The sequence below is a fragment of the Natrix helvetica genome (genome assembly GCF_964273705.1).
Source record: "Natrix helvetica genome assembly, chromosome: 7".
Taxonomy (NCBI): Eukaryota; Metazoa; Chordata; class Lepidosauria; order Squamata; family Natricidae; genus Natrix; species Natrix helvetica.
This window is the reverse complement of record NC_138558.1, coordinates 18,006,830-18,028,745: the sequence shown is the minus strand read 5'-3', so window position 1 is coordinate 18,028,745 and position 21,916 is coordinate 18,006,830. Positions and strand designations below refer to the sequence as shown.

The 21,916-nt window shown below is 37.1% G+C and overlaps 1 protein-coding gene across 5 annotated transcripts in view; it reads right to left on the bottom strand.

Annotated features, from left to right (window-relative positions):
- PDLIM5 (PDZ and LIM domain 5) overlaps positions 1–21,916 on the bottom strand; it is a 243,581-nt gene that overhangs the window by 196,908 nt on the left and 24,757 nt on the right. For all 5 annotated transcript variants that reach the window (XM_081960458.1, XM_081960460.1, XM_081960463.1 and 2 more), the window contains exon 3: positions 8,143–8,294. In XM_081960458.1, the coding sequence (XP_081816584.1) occupies positions 8,143–8,294 (152 nt within the window). The remainder of the gene's footprint in view (positions 1–8,142; positions 8,295–21,916) is intronic.

Below are 21,916 nucleotides of genomic sequence, written 5' to 3'. Positions count from 1 at the left end.
TAAACACAAAATAGTTGGTCTTGGAAGTGACTGCCTGTGAAGGCTCCTGGATTGGGGCTGAAAGGCAAAACCGCAAACAGTATGCTCCATACCATATTTGAGTAGACCAGGTTGCTCCGAGAGACCAATCTCGCTGGAAAAATACTTGTAGTCCCAATTGTGGTTGTGGACTACCTGTATAAGAGTAATTATCTATCCTTCTGGTTAATGTTTGGAACAGAAAAGTGGTTGACATTCATCCTTATTCAACTGATTCCAAAACCACATTCCACTTATTTATTTATTTTAGTAGCTTACCAAATAATTTATTTAAGTTGTGTTAAATCACTGAAACTTTGCCCCCAAAGCAGCATCTGGCTTCCATATGTTCTTATGTGAAACAAAAGAAAACAACATGCTATCACTGAAAAAGAAAAAAAACCTGGGAGCAGAATGTTACAATGCCATTAGGGAAGTTGGATTGCCACATTAAATAGTGTACATATGCTTTAGGATGTGTGAACAAAAATAGGCAAGTGAGTCTTCAAATTGAGCTTTGCAAGTATATTTAGCAGAATCCCATGACTGCCATTTCCTACCATCGAAAACCCATTCTTAGCTCAAACTAGAGTGGAATTTTCAATATTGTTCTCATCTTGCCAATCAATATTTACTAGGCTTCTAGAAAAGGAATTATGTCAGTGCTGAGCTGAATACTTGACGCAGTCTTAATGCTAATAAAAATGCTATTAGACAACTTTCATAGAACAAAAGGTTAAAAAAACAATATACCTGAAATTTGGTTTAATATGGGAAAGTGAAAACTTATCTGACAATAAGCGCTTAAGGATGTTAACAAAAACATATTCATCTGATGAACTGGCAGCTTCTAGTTATAGGTTTTGTTTCTCTTAAGTCAGTGCAAATCTGCAGTTTAAGCAGACGCACAATCGATAGATAACCATATTCACATTAAAAATGTTTGAAGATTAGGACTATTGGTTTTACTTGGAATTAGCAAGTAGCAATTAGAGTGAGCCCATTCATAGATACAATATGAAATGCTTTGAATTCAAACTGTTTCAAATACCATGCACATTATTTTGAATGCAAAACAATCTTGAAAGTTTTGAGCAAAGAAACTGTTTTTAATTCAAACTCATTCTGTACTAAAGAAATGTTATGTACTTTTCTTGATGAAAATACATTAATTATTATATTAAAGATATTTGTCAATTTTCAATACAAAATTTAAAAGATCGTTTACAGTAAACTATGTGGTTTCAAGTTGTATGAAGTTTATTTTTCCCAGGTAGCACTTTAAATATAAATATAAAACTTTTAAATAGAAACTGGCACAGAATGTTGCAATACAAAGTGAAGTAGAAACTTAGAGAAACTTGGTTAATAGCAAACTATTAAAGAAGGTTCCTAATAATTTAATTTGCAGATCTCAACATTTTATCAATATTTAAAGATTATACTGATGCTTATAAAAAACCTACCCCACAAATGAATTCAGGTCTTCTCCTGCTAAATTTGAGGAAAAACAGTACCAACAACTAAACAATACGATGTAATACAAACTCACTTAAATCATCATTTGAAGTTTAGCATCAATAATTGTATTTGAATCAACTCAATTCAAAGATTTTAGCTAATTACTGTTAAATTGTCTCAGCTTACAACTAATTTTTGACTTTATTTAGTGATTTAAAACATGCACTGTATATAGCCACCCATCTTTAAACCAACTTTGGGCGGCTTCCTATCAAAAATCAAAAAAACATTAAATCACTTAAAGCTATTTTATTTGTTTAAAATATTTATACAGCCGCTCATCTTTCAACCAATTCTGGGTGGCTCCAAATAAAAAACTTGAAAAACATATAAAATCACTTAAATCTATTTATTTAAAATATTTATTTAGCCACCCATTTTTCCACCAACTCTGGGCGGCTCCCAATCAAAAATCCGAAAAACATATAAAATCACTTAAAACTATTTTATTTATTTAAAACATTTATATAGCTGCCCATCTTTCATTTAACCAAAAGACAGTGAGGCAGGGCAGCCATTCTGGATTGGCTACTAGAGATGAAATCAACACACAGAAAGTGTAAGGATAAAAGTTAAAACTTGCTCATTATTCTGATTTCCCATGATGTGCTTTACACTTTATCTGAAAATCTGGTTCAATTCTAGTATAGCAGCCATGCTATAAAAAAGCAGTGCACATCTTGGGTTGTAGAAGTAATAAATGAACTGTAAGTAATGTGATGTCTGTAATTGTATATCCTATGTATTTTTAATTACGGGCATTTAAAAAATTAATGCAAGTACAAATTGCAAACTAGTCAGTGAGTCTTATAGTTATTATAATCAATGTTGTAGCTTATTCCAGAAAAAAACCTTGAGAAATGGTAAAAGCTATTTATAGTTAGTCAAACTTTATTTCAGTCAAAGAGTAGTACAGATTGAAACAACTAACAAACTGGTTGAAAGTAAAAACAATGAGCATTAAAGATAGGCTAAATCAATACATAATTTGTTGTCTTATTGTTACCACTATAAACTATGTCTCTAGTACTACGCCCCCCACCCCAGAATACTATGTTTCCCCAAAAATAAGACCCAACTATAAAATAAGCCCTAGCATGATTTTTTGGATGTTCTTAATATAAGCCCTACCCCCCCCCCCCCAAAATAATCCTCCAGTTAAGATTGTCAGCCAGGCGTGTTTAGTAACATATTTCCCCAAAATAACCAGAAAATAAATCCTAATGTGTCTTTTGGATCAAAAATTAATATAAGACCCGGTCTTATTTTTGGGAAAACACTGGTATTATTTGTTTAGAAAAAACCATAAAGCTTAAACCATAAACCATAAACCATAAAGGTTGCAATAAAATATAATAATGTGACATCCCTCTTATATTTAATATTGTTCAAAAATTAGGCTTTGGTGGTATAATTCCCAATAGGTATATAACTTGTATGAGTAAGGTGTCATATAAATTTAATATAGAATTATAATTATAAATTTATAAAAAAGCAATCAGGATTAGTGAAAAATGAAGTCTGGAAACAAACAGGGCTTACATGAAGAATAATTTTCGGGGACATTCAGAAAAATAATTGATAAAAAACATACTGAACTATACAAAATATATCATGCGCATCTGATGAAATGAACTACAGTCTATGAACAGTACATTTTAAGGCAGCCTCTTGGTCCGGCATCCTCTGAATTACTTGTGTTTGTAAAAGTTGCTCAAAGCATTTACTATCTATCTGTGATGGCAGGAAACACTGCATAAGCACACTTACAAAAATATATTGTCAAATGCTTCTCAGATGCAAAAAAGGATTAAAAACAGATGGAAAATGTAGGATTGGAAACTGGCGTAAGACCATAAGACATCATTCCCTCTTAAACAAAGCTAAGATGCCATGTCTGATCCCAAGGGCTCTTCATTTGATCTTTACCAGCCTAATTCTGTACAATCTTTGGTGGCAGTCACTAGTGAGTCACATCCTGTACGGGGGCTGAAAAATTGACTCATTTTCTATCAAGTTAGTGCAACGAAAACTCTCCAAGGGTTTGCTAAACTGGTCATCAAATGAAAACTAAAAACTCGTTTCTTCTATTTCTGTCCCCATATTAATCATCATTATTCCACTGCACTTTTTATATATCCAGAAGTCAGCTTTCAGCAGAAATTTAATTCCCCCTGCAAATCTCAGTGGACATTACATGTAATGGAATGGAGCTGAATTCATTTATATGGGGTTGGCAAATCCTTTGAAGACTGAATGGGTTCTTACAATGATTGAAATAAAGCAGAAAGACCGTGTTTAAAAGTCCTACATAAAGATTTGTTGCAGTAATGGGTTTTTCAGGATCAAGTACCTGATGCTAGAGAAAAAAAATCTCTAAGGTGCTAACTTCATAGGATACTTCTTGAACATATTATTTCAAAAGGTGGTCTATTCGCTTCAGAATATACTTCTGGTAAGGTATATATTGACAGTCTAAAATTGTAGTTGACTAGTTAAATAATTGATATGTAATTGATTGCATAATTGATTCATAAGAACTATCATACGAAATCTTTGTTTAGTCATGTTTCAGGTCAAAACAATCTATAGCTACCCTGTTTCCCTGAAAATAAGACCTCCCCGGATAATAAGCCCAATCAGGCTTTTGAGCATATGTGCTAAAATAAGCCCTCCCCAAAAATATTGCAACACAGCAGCAGCCATGAGGTGACCACACTCGCCGCCTCTTGCACTTAAAAAATAATAAGACCTTCCAGAAATTAAAGCCAAACACTTATTTTGAGTGTCAAAAGAAAATAAGACCCTGTCTTATTTTTGGGGAAACACGGTATAGATACAAGAGATCAATTATTATTTTTGATCAAACAATTCTATTATTTATCTGATGAAACCTTTTTAAAAAAACATTGATCAGACCATTTTCTGTAGTCTCTTGATTTATCTTTAACCAAAGATTCCTTAAGCTTCCTTCACTTCTACTCTTAGTAATATCCAGCATGTCTGAAGTTGATCTCCCAACAATTTAATTCCAATTGCTGTTTCTTCTACTCACGCATTTCTCATCATATAGTATGTTAATTGAACGAGGGGGACAGTATACAGTGTTTCCCAATTGTGAACAATTTAGTTGTTATTCAAATTGATGCTTCCTGGTCATCATGCAGATTGTTCAATAGGCAAACAAGGTAGTCAAGGTACACTAGGTTTTTAAGGGCTAGCTAATCTGTTGTGATCTATGTAAGTGTTTATATAATCAGTAAACAATGGACACATTTCTTTTTGGATTTCTCTTGTCTGTATTTTCTGAATATAGCAACCGTCAGTTTCCATTCCATGTGTTGTCTGCACTGTAAACTCTTGAGCTCTGTCCTACAATATGCAGATTAAGTACAATTGTTTTGTAATTTTTACCAGAGACCATACTTGGTATTGGAATTTAAATTGTTCTTTTTCCATCCACTGCTGTATTTTGCACACCATACAAATCTGCACTGTTTGGAAAGAGTTTAAACAGTTTTATACTTAATAAAATTACTGCAGTTGTTAGCACCATTTTCTAGGGTCTATTTAATTTCACTTTTTAAAATGACCCGTCCTAAATGAGTAATCATTCATATCAGTCATTTTTTTCTATAGTTCTTTCATATATTCATACCATCTCTTCTTTCTATCCTCTTCCTAAATATTTGTTTTTGGAAATACTGTTCCCATTTTTCCATACGGTATCTCCTTGATTTCTGTAATTTTCTTTAACAAGCCTTACTGGTCCTGTTAATTGGATTGTTATCCTTCATCTTTTTCTATTGCTCATTTAGCTGTACTTTCTTGGGTTTTCCTGTTCCTTTCTGAAACTCAGTATTCTATAAAATTTATTGAATATGAAGTTGTTTTGAATACCACCCCTCCAGAGGTGGTATTCAGCTCGCCCAAACCAGTAGCGGAAATCGCAGGTGGGTCCGCCCACCTGCCCCGCATCTATTTAGGCACCTTTTTGAGGCTGGGTGTATGCGCGGAGGGTGTGTGAGCAAAGCACATTCACGGACGGACGCATGTGCACAAGGGAGAAGCAAACGGGCACGGGGGGGGAGGACCAATGGTAACAAAATGGGAAACCCACCGCTGATCCGCTCCCTTTGTCACCTTTTTACTTCCATTTTGAAGGAGGCAGAATACTTTTAACCTGCCAACAAACAGCCATTTTTCTTCTTTTCTTTTTTTGCAGGTCTTAAATTTTGGTTTGCTTTCCTTTAAGATCTCTCTCTTTACATTTATCACCTTCAACACATTTTCTTAGGAAAACCATTATATCATGTTGGTTTGAGATTTTCTTGAAGTTGTAATTTTTCAGAAGGGCTGAGATCACAAACTTCTCACAAAATTACAACTTAAAAATATCTTTTCAAGGAGCAAAAAAAAAAAAATCAAGTAGTGTGATTTGAACCACGGGCAATACTGTTTTTGCTGACTTAATAAAATTCTTCAATTTTTTCTTGTAGAGTACATACTGAATTTTATTTTGGTGTCATCCATCTGTTGATGTGGTCAACAGAGCTCTAGGTTGTTGGGGGGGAAAGTATTTGCTATAAATATTACATTTTCTTGGCACAACTCTTAGTTGTGCTGTCTTCTCCTGCTTCATTTTATACATAGAAACGTAATGTTTCCATTATTTCAGATGCTACTTTAGTTCCAACTTTAGCATCCAGTCTCATATAATGAATATGCTGTGGTTTTTTTGGTGTGGTGTTGACATGTTGCTGCAGAACAGTTTCCCTTTTTCGTATCTGTGGGTGCAACACCAGACTTGAATCAACATAATACTGATTGGCTTGCCTTAGAATCAAAATTTGAGATCCTTCTAAATTTTTTGAGATCATCTTATCATTCTTTTAATCATTCTAACATATCTGAGCACTGACTCTGTCACTTGTATATATAATGATGGTTACTTAATTTCTGTTATATTTTTCTTGTCTGCAGTAGATCTGATCCTCTCTGCCATTTGAAATTTATTTCAGTTCACTGACTCCCAGAATGTCTATGTTCAGTCTTGACATTTCTGCTCTGGCAACATCAGGTTTGTCCTGGTTCATGGTTCCAACAGTTTACATGCTAGTAATATATGTATCTTTGCAACATTATCAAACATTATTTTCGCTTCTTGACATATCAGCAGATGGGACATCCTTTCAGCTTTAATCTAGCCACAGCCTAAATGACAGCCTATACCAGTGTTGGCAAACCTTTGCGGCACCAAATGTCAAAACGGGAACGCGTGCCCAGGGGGGGACGGAAGGGGGGACGCCAGAAACTAGAAAAGCAGCTCCCAGGTGCAAATGTGCGGGAGCATCTGAAACCGGAAGAGCAGTTCCCCGGTGCGCATGCGCACACTGGGAAGCTGAGCTCCTAGTTTCCGGCATGTCATCTGGTCTTTTGGTTTCTGGCATGCATGCACACCCGAAGACCAGCTGGTCAGAGCAAAACCGGAAGCTCAGCTGCCCAGCGTGCACATGCGTGCCACAGAGCTGCTCTTCTGGTTTCCAGCGTTCCCCCCCCCCCGCACCAGCTGGCCGGCACACATATGGGCGCCGGAATCGGGAAGAGCAATGGGTGATGGTTGGCATGCCCAGAGAGATGGCTCTGCGTGCCACTTCCAGCATGCATGCCATAGGTTTGCCATCACGGGCCCATACTGTCCTCCCCAGAAACTTGTTGGATACTTCTGAATGGGGGAGATTATACCCAGTGTCATGTTGACATTGTCCTCATTATGAAAGCCCATTTGGTTTTCTTGTAAGAATATTGCAGTGGATCTATTTCTTTCTTGAGAGCACTTTATTTTGTATGATCCTTTATAGCCAGTGGGTGGAGAGAAAACTTCTAGGAATTAAGTACTCCCAATGACAGCTTGTAATGTCATTGGAGTGTACAATTCACTTCATTGCATGCTATTTTTCAAGTCCTCAGCATGAAGTCACATACAGTATTAAACATTGGTCTTCTATTTAGGTTATTAATTTAAATTCTGTATTTAAAGAATGCAGCCTACCACTACCCCTTAATAAAAAGGAATCATTGGCTAAAAACATAGAAAAGTGTTAGGACAATTAAATTTTGAAGGAAACTAAGAGTACATCTGAAAGCTTTCTCACAGTTGTCACACGTAGGCTTAGAAGCAGAATATTTTAAAGGGGGTCTATGTTTACCAATATTATTTCTTCGTAATATGTGAAAAAAGATATTTTTCATAGTAACCTAAAGAATAAACAATGGATAGGTGATTTAAAAAAACATTTTAAAGAGTTGTTATGAATAAAGCTAAAGTTAGATGACATTTTAGTTCTCTATCAGAAGGATTGGGAAATAGAGGCAAGTGGTGTAACATAGGTCCTTGCAATTTTGCACCGTACAGCTCTTTGACTGTTTTTTAAATAATACATTGATGGTGCAATACAAAGCTCTCAATATTACAAACAAAGGGTACAATCAAGGTTAGAAAAAAGGCATAAGCATTCCGGGAAAGAAGAATGCATGCTTTTTTCTTCTAAGGTAATGTTATTCAATAATAATCATGGTAATACCGACAATCATGATAATTACCTTTGCAGATTCATAATCAGATTTCCCGAGCAGGTCTTTATTTTGTTTTGTGCTTCCAGATGAGTCATACTTTCCGCGCTTATCCCATCAATGCTAAGGACCACATCACCTATTCCGATGTTTGCATTCGCTGCTTTGCCTCCATCGCTCAACTGCAAAAATCACAGTAACGTAAGCATTATTTGCTTTCATTCACATTCTAAGAACGGAGTCATGAGGGCCAACAAGAAGAATTACAAACATTTCAAAGTGAAATTAACTTTGGAAAGAATACTGTATTCTTATAATGAATCCACTCTATAGAAAAGGAATAAGATCCTCTTAGGATGGAGTGAACAGTGAATGAAATCAACCAGGTTCAAATGTTGTACTAAACCACAGGTGTCAAACTCGCCGTGTCATGTGGCCGTCACGTGACATTTTGAATGTTTTTCCCATTCGCAGAGCTGGGGTGGGCGTGGCCTGCCCGTTACATATACAGAGGTCCCAGTTTGACACCCCTGTACTAAACCAAAACCTAATCCTAAAGTTGTTCTGTGAAACCAGCCCAGTGGTCTGGAATAGTTCAGTTAACTTAATTTACAATGTTAAACTAATCAGTTATGGGTTATAAATGAGCCACAGTTCGTCTATCACACAGCACTCAACACAAACTGCATCTGCATACATTTTAACAACTAATAATCTTGGCAAAATCATACCGAAGAACCTAACTTTCAAATAACTTATAGAAGACATTTTAGCAAACAATCCTTGTCTTAGAACAATAAGCTGAACTAGGAGGCTGGGCTATCAATAATGGTCAAATTGGAAATGAATGTATTAACATGTAACTCATTGCCACAGTTAGCAATCCCAACCATCTAGATTTTGTAAATCTATTACTGTGGGTACCAGCAACTTCATGTATATCCTAAGAAAAATCAACCCTGTGCTATCAGGATCACAGTAGTAGATTTCCAGAGACAAGCAATGTCCTTATTCATTAATTATAGTTGATGTACAAAATATATCACAAAACGCAATAAAGTGCAAGTTGATTATAGCAATAATATAATTATCACGGGATTTGATATAGCACAACATCATTGCGGGACTTGCATGACAAATAAATAAGCAGAAACAGAAGACTACAAGTTCTTGATTATTTTGCATTGGGTTCATGAAAAATCCCAATTAGACCAGCGCCCCCCAACCTTTTGGGCACCAGGGATCGGTTCCATCGAGAGAGGTTTTTCCATGGACTGTAGGGGGCAGGGTTCCACATGATGCCTGCATCCTGGGGATGGTGCTTTGTTTACGTGGACTGGGTTTCTGGCATGCCCCGGACCAGGAGTTGGGGACCCTGATTTAGACAATTTAGTTGTTAAAAAAAAGGTCCAAAGAGTCCAAATGTTTTCAGCTTGCATGTAGAAATTGGCTATTAAGATGTGAATTAACTCACAGAAGATAATTACTGCATCTTGTATTCTTTCTCCATGGAGATCTTGAACTGACCAAAAGTTTGAGGAGGATCATATTGGAGTATTGGGAAAAGGAAGAGTGCATAAACATCCGTATTGTAAATTTTCTTCAGCCAACTAATTATAAAACTGTCTGATTTTGGACATGCATCCTCTCCTCTACTAAGGGTATTTACGGACACAATATTTCTTCCAAAAGGTAACTTTCCAGAGAAGATTTATAGATAGAACAAGAACAGCTGAGGGAATGCAAACATTCCTTTGTAAATTCCTTTAAGTTTACTTATCTTAGGATCTAAGCCAGATAAAATTGTTATTTCACATAACAGTTCATTTAGTTGGTATCAAAACCCTAAGTATAAAACTAAACCTCTTCGACAATAAATCAAAATTAAATGTCCCATTTCAAATACATTTTTTTCCTTCGAACTTGAGTTGATCTTCTCATGTCTTATATTTGTACAATACAAAAATACTAACTTATTTTAATTTTTTTTCATTGAAACCAGATAGAGTGAGAAAAATATATTAATAAGACCTCCCCGAAAATATTGCAACACAGCAGCACCCATGAGGTGACCATGCTCGCTGCCTCCTGCACCTCAAACATAAGACCTCCCCAAAAATAAGGTCAAGTGCTTATTTCAGGGGTCAAAAGAAAATAAGACCTTGTCTTATTTTTGAGGCATGGTACATCATTTAATTACGCGTGTTTATATGCAGATCCAATCCAATGTATACTGGGCAAACTGAATTAATTTTAGGATTTGAGTAAAGCATTCTAACACAAGAAAAGAAAGAAATGTTAATGATCACCAATATAACATAATAATATATAATAAAAGTTAGAAACTAGCCTTCCATAGAGTACCGATATGAAAGAGTCTAACCAAAGTATTCACATCTGCACACAATACTACAGACTCTTTGGCTAAGGAATAAAATAGTACAAGTTCAAGCAGCAAATAAATGAATGGTATCACCATACAAAAACTTTAAATGAAAGGAAAAATTGAAAAAACAGATTATCCTTTCCATGCAGACTGCCAATGTGGGATTATTTCCTACTATATCACGCATGGGCTCTTGTCCTATCTAATTTCAAGTATGGTTCATGGGCTTTTTGTTTACTTAAAACCATTATAGTGCCATAATGAGACACAGAACTTACTGGTGAGAATGTAATTACTGTATCCTATTCAAATAAAACTATTTTATCTTTATTTTGAAAAAAGACATTCAATTGCTCAACAATTATATCTGTTGTTTTAGCTATCATTCATGTAATAATGATTCATGTTGGATTCCAGGTCTTTAATTTTGCCAATGTATTTGTACTTTATCCATGATCATAAATTAGGTTTATTTTTCTTAAAAGCTGTTCTTTCTACATTTCTGGGCTCCAATTCATGAGGCCACTGGAAAGCTCCAGACCGCAAACTAGCCCTGAATTACATAGGATACGGGCCACAGGAATGTCACTTATGTCTAGTCACACTTAAATATTTTTTATTTACTTACACTGACCTGGCTTCCTACCATTCCATTTTAATGCATAAATACATAAAACAGCCAAGCTGTAGAAGAGCAGGAAAAGTCGGCAGTTCAGCGGTTCGAATCCCTATCGCCACATAACAGTGTGAGTGCCCGTTACTTGTCCCAGCTTCTGCCAACCTAGCAGTTCGAAAGCATGCAAAAATGCAAGTAGAAAAATAGTGACCACTTTGGTGGGAAGGTAACAGTGCTCCGTGTGCCTTTGGCATTTAGTCATGCCGATCACATGACCACGGAGACATCTTCGGACAGTGCTGGCTCTTCAGTTTTAATCAGATGAGCACCATCCCCTAGAGTCGGGAACGACTGGCACATGTATGTGAGGGGAACCTTTACCTTTATTAATTGTCCAGACTCTTGTGCGTAGCCTTGAGCAATAACTCTTCTGAACTGGGGCCAGACAAGGAATAATGGATGGAAACTGATCAAGGAGAGATTCAACCAAGAAATAAGGATAAATTTTCTGACAGTGAGAACAACAAACCAATAGAACAGCTTGCCTTCGGAAGTTGTGAGAGCTTTATCACTGGATGCTTTCAAGAAGAGATTGGACTGCCATTTGTCAGAAATGGTGTAGGGTCTCCTGCTTGGGCAAGGGGTTGGACTAGATGACCTACAAGGCCTCTCCCAACTCCGTTAATCTATTTATGACTGCTTTCTCATAAGGAAGGAAAACCTGAATTCATACAACCAATTTATTCAATCCAAAATTATCTAATTAACAAAGCAATGTCAACAATACGAAAATATCAGAAAATAATTATCATAATCATGCAATGATTTGGGTGCTTTAATTCAATGCTCCTTGTTATTTGTTAATATTTTTGGTGGCCCGTATTTAATTAAGAAGATAAGCTTTGCCTACATGCCACTATCAACCATAAAAGGAATTGATAGGACTGGGGGTGGGAATTAGGGATTCCCATTATTTAATTCAAGACTTCAAAACATCAACCCAACTGTTCCCGAAAACCTCTACCAAAGGTTGCCCTGCTCAATCAAAAATTATTTCTACTGCTAGACTGCTGCGATATTCAAGACAGTGAAATCTCACTGTCTTGGGTCCATTACATTTATGTATCTTTGGTTCATTACATTTAATCAAGGAGCAGATAACTGTCCTTTATTTTCTGCTGGGATTTTGTTCTTGAAAGAGGTAGAGCTAAGGTGGTGCAGTAGTTAGAGTGCAGTACTGCAGGCTACTTTAGCTGACTACTAGCTGCAGTTCGTAAGTTCAAATCTCACCGGCTCAAGGTTGACTCAGACTTCCATCCTTCAGAGGTGGATAAAATGAGAAGCCAGATTGTTGGGGGCAATAGGCTGACTCTGTAAACCACTTAGAGAGGGCTGTAAAAGCACTATGAAGCAGTACATAAGTCTAAGTGCTATTGCTATTGTTATTTTCCCCTTTTGTCTGAAACGAATGTAATTGATTCTGTGCGTTTGAAGTACATTGGCTTTAGAGCATCTGAAAACTGTGGGATATTTAAAGTAACTTGCTCACGTGATTGTGTCTGTCACACAATGTATTCAGATTTACTGCTATCAGTGTTTGCTCCTTTTAGTGAGCACATGCTTCTTTTTGGCAAGGTAGCCCTCAAGTCTGATTTGGAATGGTTTATGGAAGATAATGCATACTCGGCCAAATGCTATTTATAGGGATCCTGTTCTCTATTTCTCATGTATCCTCTCCTAACCTGATAAGAAAGGGACAGCTAGTCAAATCACTGGTTTCAATTTCATCACCAATCTTTCAGCTCTTTCCTTGTAAACCAGGGGTTCATGAAATGGGGACAATTATCCCCAAGAGGATATTTTGGACATACTTGAAGATAATGGAACAATTAGTAACTGTGTGTTTGTGAGTCGAAGCTCCAGTTTGGTACTGCCACTGCCACTGCATTTGTGTAAAACAATTTCTTTGTGGGGAGGGAGGGAAGTTAATGACACTACTCAAGACCAAGAAAAGGGTCAAACCATATAAGAACCTCAGCTACAAGTTAATGCTAAAATAATAATATTGTTGAGAATAAAAACAGAATTCTACTCTGGGTAGTATTATAGTAAAGTAACAGAGAGGATAATTCCAGCTACACAAGACCAAGCTTTAAGAACAAACTAATTCAAGGCCACAATTACAAGACAGCAACAAACAACAAAGAAACAGTGGATCACCTAATTAGGTGGCAAGAACGTCTCACCAACTGACTACAAACAATGGCAAGTTAAAGTAGCACAATTGGAGCATTGGAATACCTGCAAGGAATACTGCAAGCAAGAACTGTTAGGACCACAAAATAGATAATAGTTAATAGAAAATCTGGGACATTAGGATTCCAATAAGAAGCATCGGTCAACCAACACCCCAATCTTAATAACTGTTGGTAAGACAAAAAGTGTTCTTATTTTCTGTATCAAGTGTTAAATCAATTCATTTTGTCTTTAACATTGGGTGCCTACAGTCAAAACAGCTCTGAAATTATTCACTCATTTCCAGAATTGAATTGAAATTCACTTCTTTCTTAAAATTCACATCTCTTAGTAGAAATAAAATAAAAATGTCCTAGGAAACGTGAAATCTAAGTATTTTACATACCAAATAAGTGCCGAGTTTACTTGGAATCCACATTTCTTACGACATTTTTATTTTACTTTCAAGTCTAAGAGAAAATGTGTGTTTTTATTCTACTCATTGTGTTTCCCTGAAAATAAGACAGGAACTTATTTTCTTTTGACTCCCGAAATAAGCAGTTGGTCTTATTTTTGGGGAGGTCTTATTATTTTTGAGGTGCAGGAGGCGGCAAGCGTGGTCACATCATGGAGGCTGCTGCTGTGTTGCAATATTTTTGGGGAGGGCTTATTTTAGCACATGCGCTCAAAAGCCTGATTGGGCTTATTATCCAGGGAGGTCTTATTTTGGGGGAAACAAGGTAAGGTTATGTAAGACCTGTGTGCATAAATATTTGAGTACTGTTCGTTAAACTGTTCCTCTGCCACTAATTTACCTGATCATCTAATTAAAACAAGCAAGTCTCTTGGATCTTCCCTAGTAACTTGCTGACATTTTATCAAGTATCTTTTTGAAAGAGACAACTCTGAAGTCTATGAACATTTGAAGTTCTACAGCTTGCTTTTTTTTTTTTTGGCAAAGAGTATTAGCTAATCAAAACTACAATTCGAGTCGCATTGGCATTCAAGCTTCCTGATTCGTGGTAAGGCACTATTTTTCACACCTCAAAGATTCTTAATGAGTCACTAATGAACAAATCAGCTGAGAAAGCATTTGGTTTCCCAGATGGACAGGAGACATAGGATATTGCCGGGAGACATAGGATATTGCCGCTTGGGGTATTTCATAGCTGAGGGACTGCATCACTGCAGTATATTTACTGCTGGGCAAACTCTGCCCGAGCCCAAAGTCCAAATGTACATGACATTTGCTAGTACTGTAAATGTCATTAGACACATACCGGGCCACAGTATGTCAGTCTGCAATAATACGGATTTCAAAATACTCTTCATACAGTCTTCTTGCCAAGCTTCAAGTAACATGCATCTGGGAGTCACATTAGTGGTTTTCTTTGTGAAATCAGAGTTGTGCCATGTAATTTAATATGCAAAAGAAAAGAAACCACATTAGCTACTTTTGTGTATTCTGTGTAGTCTAGCAAATTTATAATATGGGCACAAAGATAATTTTATTTATTTCAATTGTAGCTTTATTTTTATTTTTATTTACTTCATTCTCCAGGAAATGATGCCAGACTTTGCAGTCTCATATTCTGCCTTGCGTGAGGCATATCTTTATTGTCAATAGCTGCCTGGAAGACAGAGGAGAGAGATGGCCACATGTGGAGACAGGTGGGGGTAGAATTTGGACTTGCTTAACTGCAATATATATCCTTCAGGAATTATACTCTAGTTTATCCGTTTCCCATGAAAAATGTTGAAGAACTATTTTTTCAGTTTTTGCAAATGTGATCATACGAAGGACTTTTTGCAAATGTGATCATACGAAGGACTCAAAAAGCTGAGGGAACTCAGGCTGTGCAATTCATACACATACATACACACACACACACACACACACACAACTGTTCTATATCTTTTATTTATTGTTCTTAGACATGGAGAACCATTCAAGAATTTTCTATCTGCACCAGTGATGAAATTCAATTTTTTTTTACTACCGCTACTATGGGCGTGGCTTGGTGGTCATGGCAGGGGAAGGATACTGCAAAATCTCCATTCCCACCCCACTCCTGGGGCCAGCCAGAGGTGGTATCTGCCTGTTGTCTGAACTACTCAAAATTTCCGCTACCAGTTCTCCAGAACCTGTCAGAACCTGCTGAATTTCACCCCTGATCCACATGTGCTTCAAAATGTGCATCATTACACCAAGAATTATACTCCTACAGCTAAAATTCCAACTTTCTCTTGGCAAATGGCTTGCATTTTGAAGCATGTTATGTAGCTAGCAAGGATACTATCAGCCACTTTAAAAAAACTTAAAATATATGCTTTTCTTAGGAAACAAATTGTTTTTCTAATGAGCCTTTGAAAGTTCTAGTGAAAAAAACTGACAAAATTATTGTGACGATGTGACATGCAACCTGAGGCTGCAGAGGAAAAATTGGGTTTACACTATGAAGTATTTACTTAAAAATGGGTGGTATATTAGACAAGCTAGGACACGCTAATTTTTAAAAGCTAATCCTATACACGATTTCTATCCTGGTGCCTTCACCGCTCGACCAGAGTAGCTCACATTATAAAATCCATCCAGATGTTAAGATCCACTGGAAAGTACCTTTAAGGATGTCCCTGCTATCAAAGACTTTCTTCTTTTTCTTAATTGCTCTGTGACAATGGAAAACATTCTTTGTGAATTGCATTTGGCCCCCAATTCTCAGTATTTAAGAACTCTATCAGACAGACCTTTCATGAGCTTTATTAAATATTTACAGATGTTTTATAATTTCTGTTGTATTTTTAACTCTGGATTTCTTTTTTTTCTTTTTCTTTTAAGCTGCCTCTAGTATTTGACAGAGTAGAAAGTCAGCATATTCTTATTCTAGGACAATATTTAGCTGGACAAAGAGATCTTAAATCTTGCCACAGCCAGATTTATAAGTCAGGGACTATAAATAATTACTGGCAGCAATCCAATATCCAGTGTAGCCACTATTAAGCAGAATAATAATAATGAAAATCCAGATGTTAATATTTACTATATTGTCCAAAAACAATGACTGTGAGAAGACGTTTATGCTTCTTCTCACAGGTGCGGGATAGAACAGTGATGGCTAACATTTTTCAAAGCGAGTACCCAAAGCGCGCAAGTGCGCACCCAACACCCAAATGCAATGCATGTGGCCCTGTGCATGTATCCCGCCCCCGCAAATGCGTATGCAAACTCCCCACATGTGCCCCCCCATGTATGCATGCGGCCCCTTGCATGTAACCCCCCATGCATGCGCAGCAGAGACCCGATGACAAGCTGGCTGGCGGGAGGCGTGTGCGCATGCGCGGCAGAGCTGAACTAGGGTGACGGCTCATGCGTCCATAGAGAGGTGTCCATAGAGAGGCACGCAAACCATACGTTCTCCAATACAGGGCTAGAATAAAACCACAGTAAACAACTCTGCATATTGTTTGAAAGTAGCTGTTTTTAATTTGGAACTTTCAAATTTATTCAGGCAGGTTTATTTACTTTTTAGATTTATTTAGTTTTTAGACAGTACTCTGTCTTCCAACTTTTCCCCATTAACAACCACTCTATCAAAAGTGAGTGATTGGCTCAAAGCCCAGTTTAGAAGAGACCAGACATTAGGTCTCTTAGTGTCAGCTGAGTAGCTTCATCACTCACTATCACACTGGGTTTCAACCAAAAGTACTATGCAATTTTTATTTAATTTGGAGGGCATGGGGTTATACAGGTAGTCAACTTACAAACTTTTGTTTAGTAATCATTCTAAATTACCACAGCATTGAAAAAAGTGACTTATGACCAGTTTTCACACTTATGACCATTGCAGTATCAACATAAAGGCACATGATCAAAATTTGGGCGCTTGCCAACTGTCCTGTGTTTATGACATTTGCACTGTCCTGGGGTCATGTGATCGCTATTTGCATCCTTTCCAGGCAGCTTCCCTCAAGGTAAGTCAATGGAGGACAGTAAATTTGTTTAACAACTGCAAGATCCACTTAACAACTGTGGCAGCAAAGATCAAAAAATTAGATGCAATTCACTTAACTTACCCTTTTAATAATGGAAATTTTGGGCTCAATTGTGGTCATACCTGTATAGCAATAGCACTTAAGACTTATATACTGCTTCAAGTGCTTTTACAGCCCCTTCTAAGCCGTTTACAGAGTTAGCCTATTGCCCCCAACAATATGGGTCTTCATTTTATCCACCTCGGAAGGATGGAAGGCTGAGTCAACCTTGTGCTGGTGAGACTTGAATTGCCAAATTGCAGGCAGCCTGCAGTCAGCAGAAGTAGCCTGCAGTACTGCACTCTAACCACTGCGCCACCAAGACTTGTATATCAATTTAATGTATTTCTGTATCCTGTTCTTATGCAATCACACATCTGGTGTATTAATTGGGGGGGAATACAGGTAGTTGTCGACTTACAACAGTTCATTTAGTGACCGTTCAAAGTTATAACATCACTTTATAAAGTCACTTATGACTGTTTTTCACACTTATGACCATTGTGGCATCCCCGTGGTCATGTGATTTACATTCAGATGATTGACAACTGACTCACATTTATGACGGTTGAAGGGTCACCGAGTCATGTTATCGCCTTCTGACCAGCAAAGTCAATGGGGAAGCCAGATTCACTTAACAACCGGGGTTACAAATTTGACAACTGCAATGATTCACTTAACAAATGTGGCAAGAAAAGTCGTAAAATGGGGGGGAGGGGCTCACTTAACCAATTTCTCACTTAACAACATAAATTTTAGGCTCAATTATGGTTATAAGGTGAGGATTACCTGTAGTTACACAAAATTATTCATAGTCCCTTCCCCAAATAATATAATAAGACAATAATAATAATAAGATAATAAGCCCAGAAAATAGGCTTAACATACAGAACGATCTTGACAGACATGAACATTGGGCGCTATTTAACAAAATGAAATTCAATGGGGGGAAAAGTAAGGTTCTAGGTAAGAAAACCAAAATGCACAGGTACAGTATAGGTGGTACCTTGCCCAATAGTAGTAACTGTTAGAGGGATCTTGGAGTCCTAGTGGACAACCATTTAAATATAAGCCAGCAGTATGCAGCAGCTGCCAAAAAAGCCAATATAGTTCTAGGCTGCATAAACAGAAGGATAGAATCAAGACCACGTGAAGTGTTAATACCACTTTATAATGCCTTGGTAAGGCCACACTTGGAATACTGCATTTAGGTTTGGTCATCACGATGTAAAAAGGATGTGGAGACTCTAGAAAAAGTGCAGAGAAGAGCAACAAAGATGATTAGGGGACTGGAGGCTAAAACATATGAAGAACAATGGCAGGAACTGGATAGGACTAGTCTAAAAAAGACTAGGGGGGGTGACATGATAGCAGTGTTCCAATATCTCAGGGGTTGTCACAAAGAAGAGGGAGTCAAGCTATTCCCCAAAGCACTGGAGGATAGGACAAGAAACAATAGGTGGAAACTAAACAAGGAGAGAAGCAACTTAGACCTAAGGAAAATGTCCTGACAGTTAGAATAATTAATCAGTGGAACAACTTGCCTCCAGAAGTTGTGAATGCTCCAACACTGGAAGTCTTTAAGAAGATGTTGGATATCCATTTGTCTGAAATGATGTAGGATTTCCTGCCTAAGCAGGGGGTGTGACTAGATGGCCTGCAAGGTCCCTTCCAACTGTTATTCTATTCTTTTCTATGCCAGGCCCTGCCCTGTGAAAAAACTCTTCCCCTGAAGTTTGACAGGCCTCTACGGTCTGAATCTTCCATAAAGCTTTGGAAACCTGGTTTCTCCCCCCCAAGTGCTGGGATAAAAAGAGAAGACTGCATATCAGAGGTTTGACTTGAGAGGCAGGTTTTTGTTTCTAATGGTTTTAGTTTTTATAACTGTAATATGGCTTTTATGCTGTTTTTAACTTTTCATTGGGAGCCATTGGTTATAAGATACATGGCTATACAAATGTTATAAATAAGAGTTTGCCATGTTATGTTATTAAAAAAAAGGGTTTGCAATACAAAACTCTCTTATATGTGCATACTTGTACATGCCTATACAAAGCTTACAATATGAACTTAAAGGAGAAAAAAATAAGCATTTTTATTGGAAAACCCAAAAACCCATCAACGGTTCAAATCAGCTGTCAACATAAGGAATTTTTAATGCTGAGCAACAAGGCAAAAGAAAAAAGTAAAAATATTTCAAGTAATATAATAGCTAATTGGAATAAAGCAATGACAGACATTCAGGTTTTGACATGACTGGTGTCTGTTGTGCCAAGAACAAAAAATGACCAAATAAGGAAAAAAAACCATATGAGGATTGTAACCAACTTAGTTATAGTTATAGGTATTAGAATGATCTCACTGTTATTCTACATCGTAGGGGGGGGGGGGGATTATTGACCAAATTAATGGGGCAGCCATCTTCCAGCAGGAATTGGCCTGTCACTTTACCATTATACAATTAATTTACCAAATTAAGGGGGAAAAAGTTAGTCTTTTACTTTAAAATAAGAAAAATCAAGCAAGGAAATAATAGGAAGCGTAATCCTAATACTGTTAATGATATAATCCAATCCTATACCAATGACATCTTATTCATCTCCCGTTTCTTCAACACTGTATAAAAGAAGAATGTAAATACAAAGACTTTTTTCCTGGCATCCTTCCTGATTTCCAAAAGATTCTCAGCATTGGGGTTCATACAATATGCTAAATTTAAACACAATAAGTACAGTTTCTATTCTAACATACTATGTTTCTGTAAACACAGGTAGTCCTCAGTTTATGACCACAATGGAGTCCAAAATATATGTTGCTCAGTGAGAAATTTGTTAAGCGAGTTTTGTTCCATTTTACGACCTTTCTCACCAGATTTGTTAAGTGAATCACTGCAGTGGTTAAGTGAGTAACACGATTGTTCAATGAATCTGGCTTCCCCATTGACTTTGCTTTTCAGAATGTTGCAAAACCAGATCACATGACCCTGGGAAACGGGGTCTGAAACAGTCATAGGTATGAACCAGTTGTCCTCTGAATTTTGACCACATGAACATGGGGATGTTGCAAAGGTTGTAACTGTGAAAAACGGCCATAAGTCACTTTTTTCAATGCCATTGTAACTTTGAACGGTCACTAATTGAACATAAACCGAGGATTACCTGTAGGGGCTTTCAGGATTAACATTGAGGCCTGGTTCATGCAGCAGGATGTCCACAATAAAGTGAAATGAAATATGCATTTCAAGCCAATGCTGACCAACCTTGTTTGTGCTCAGAGGTTAAGCAAGGTCAGGCCTGGTCAGTACTTGAGTGAGATTTTTTTTATTATTAAAAAGTTTTTTATTAAACATAAATTAAAACATTGGACATAAGTGTAAACTGCCCTGGCAAAATCCATGCCATACATGCTAAGATATCAAGTTACACATTAAAGCCACCCTGTTTTTTAACATTTGATCCATATCATATTTACAAAAAATAAAAAAGTAACCTATTTCCAGCGGTGTTGGTTAGTGTTTATCTTGTACATTCTCACATTTATCATTTCATACGTAATTCTAGTCTCCATTCTATGAATCTTGGCCCTTGCCTATTTTGGGCTTTCCTTTTATATTCCAACCATTGATAAAATTTATCCCAGATCTTATAATATTCTGATTCATCTTTTTTCTTCAATTCCCATGTCAATTTATCCATTTCCGCACAGATCAAGCTTTCCCTAATTATTTCCCCTTCTTGGGGAGTTTCCCTGTTTTTCCAATTTTGGGCAAAGACCATTCTTGCTGTCGTGATAATATGTATTTTTTTAAAAAATTACCCCCTTGTTGTATTTCTTGTTTATAATTCCCAAGAGAAATAGTTCCGGTGTAAATTCTATTTCCTCTTCGGTTATCTTGAGTGAGATTCCTTGAGGGAACACTGGGATGGGCAAGCTAGCACTGGGAAATTAGAAGAAAAAAGCTTTCTGGAAGAAGTGTGGGAACAAAACTCCAGGTATTTCTTGGCTTACAAGCAAAACTCAGCCCAAAATTTAAGTTGATAAGTGACAAATTTGCTAAGTGAGTTTTGCCCCATTTTACAATCGTTTTTGCCAGATTTGTTAAGTGAGTCACAGCAGTTGTTAAATTAGTTAAGTGAATCTGACTTCCCCATTGACAAAAGGGGAACACAGGAGCCTGGGACACTGCAACCAGCAAAAGTATGACCCAGCTGTCCAGCATCCAAATATAAATCTCATGACCATGGAGATGCTGCAAGGGTTCTAAGTATGAAAAATGGTCATGGGTAACTTTTTTCAGTGCCGTTGTTTAGAGCTGCAGTGGCGCAGTGGTTAGAATGCAGTACTGCAGGCTAATTCTGCTGACTGCCAGCAATTCGGCAGTTCGAGTCTCATTGGGTCAAGGTTGATTCAGCTTTCCATCTTTCCGAGGTCGGTAAAATGAGGGCCCAGATTGTTGGGGGCAATATACAGACTCTGTAAACCGCTTGGAGAGGGCTGTAAAAAAGCACTGTGAAATGGTATATAAGTCTAAGTGC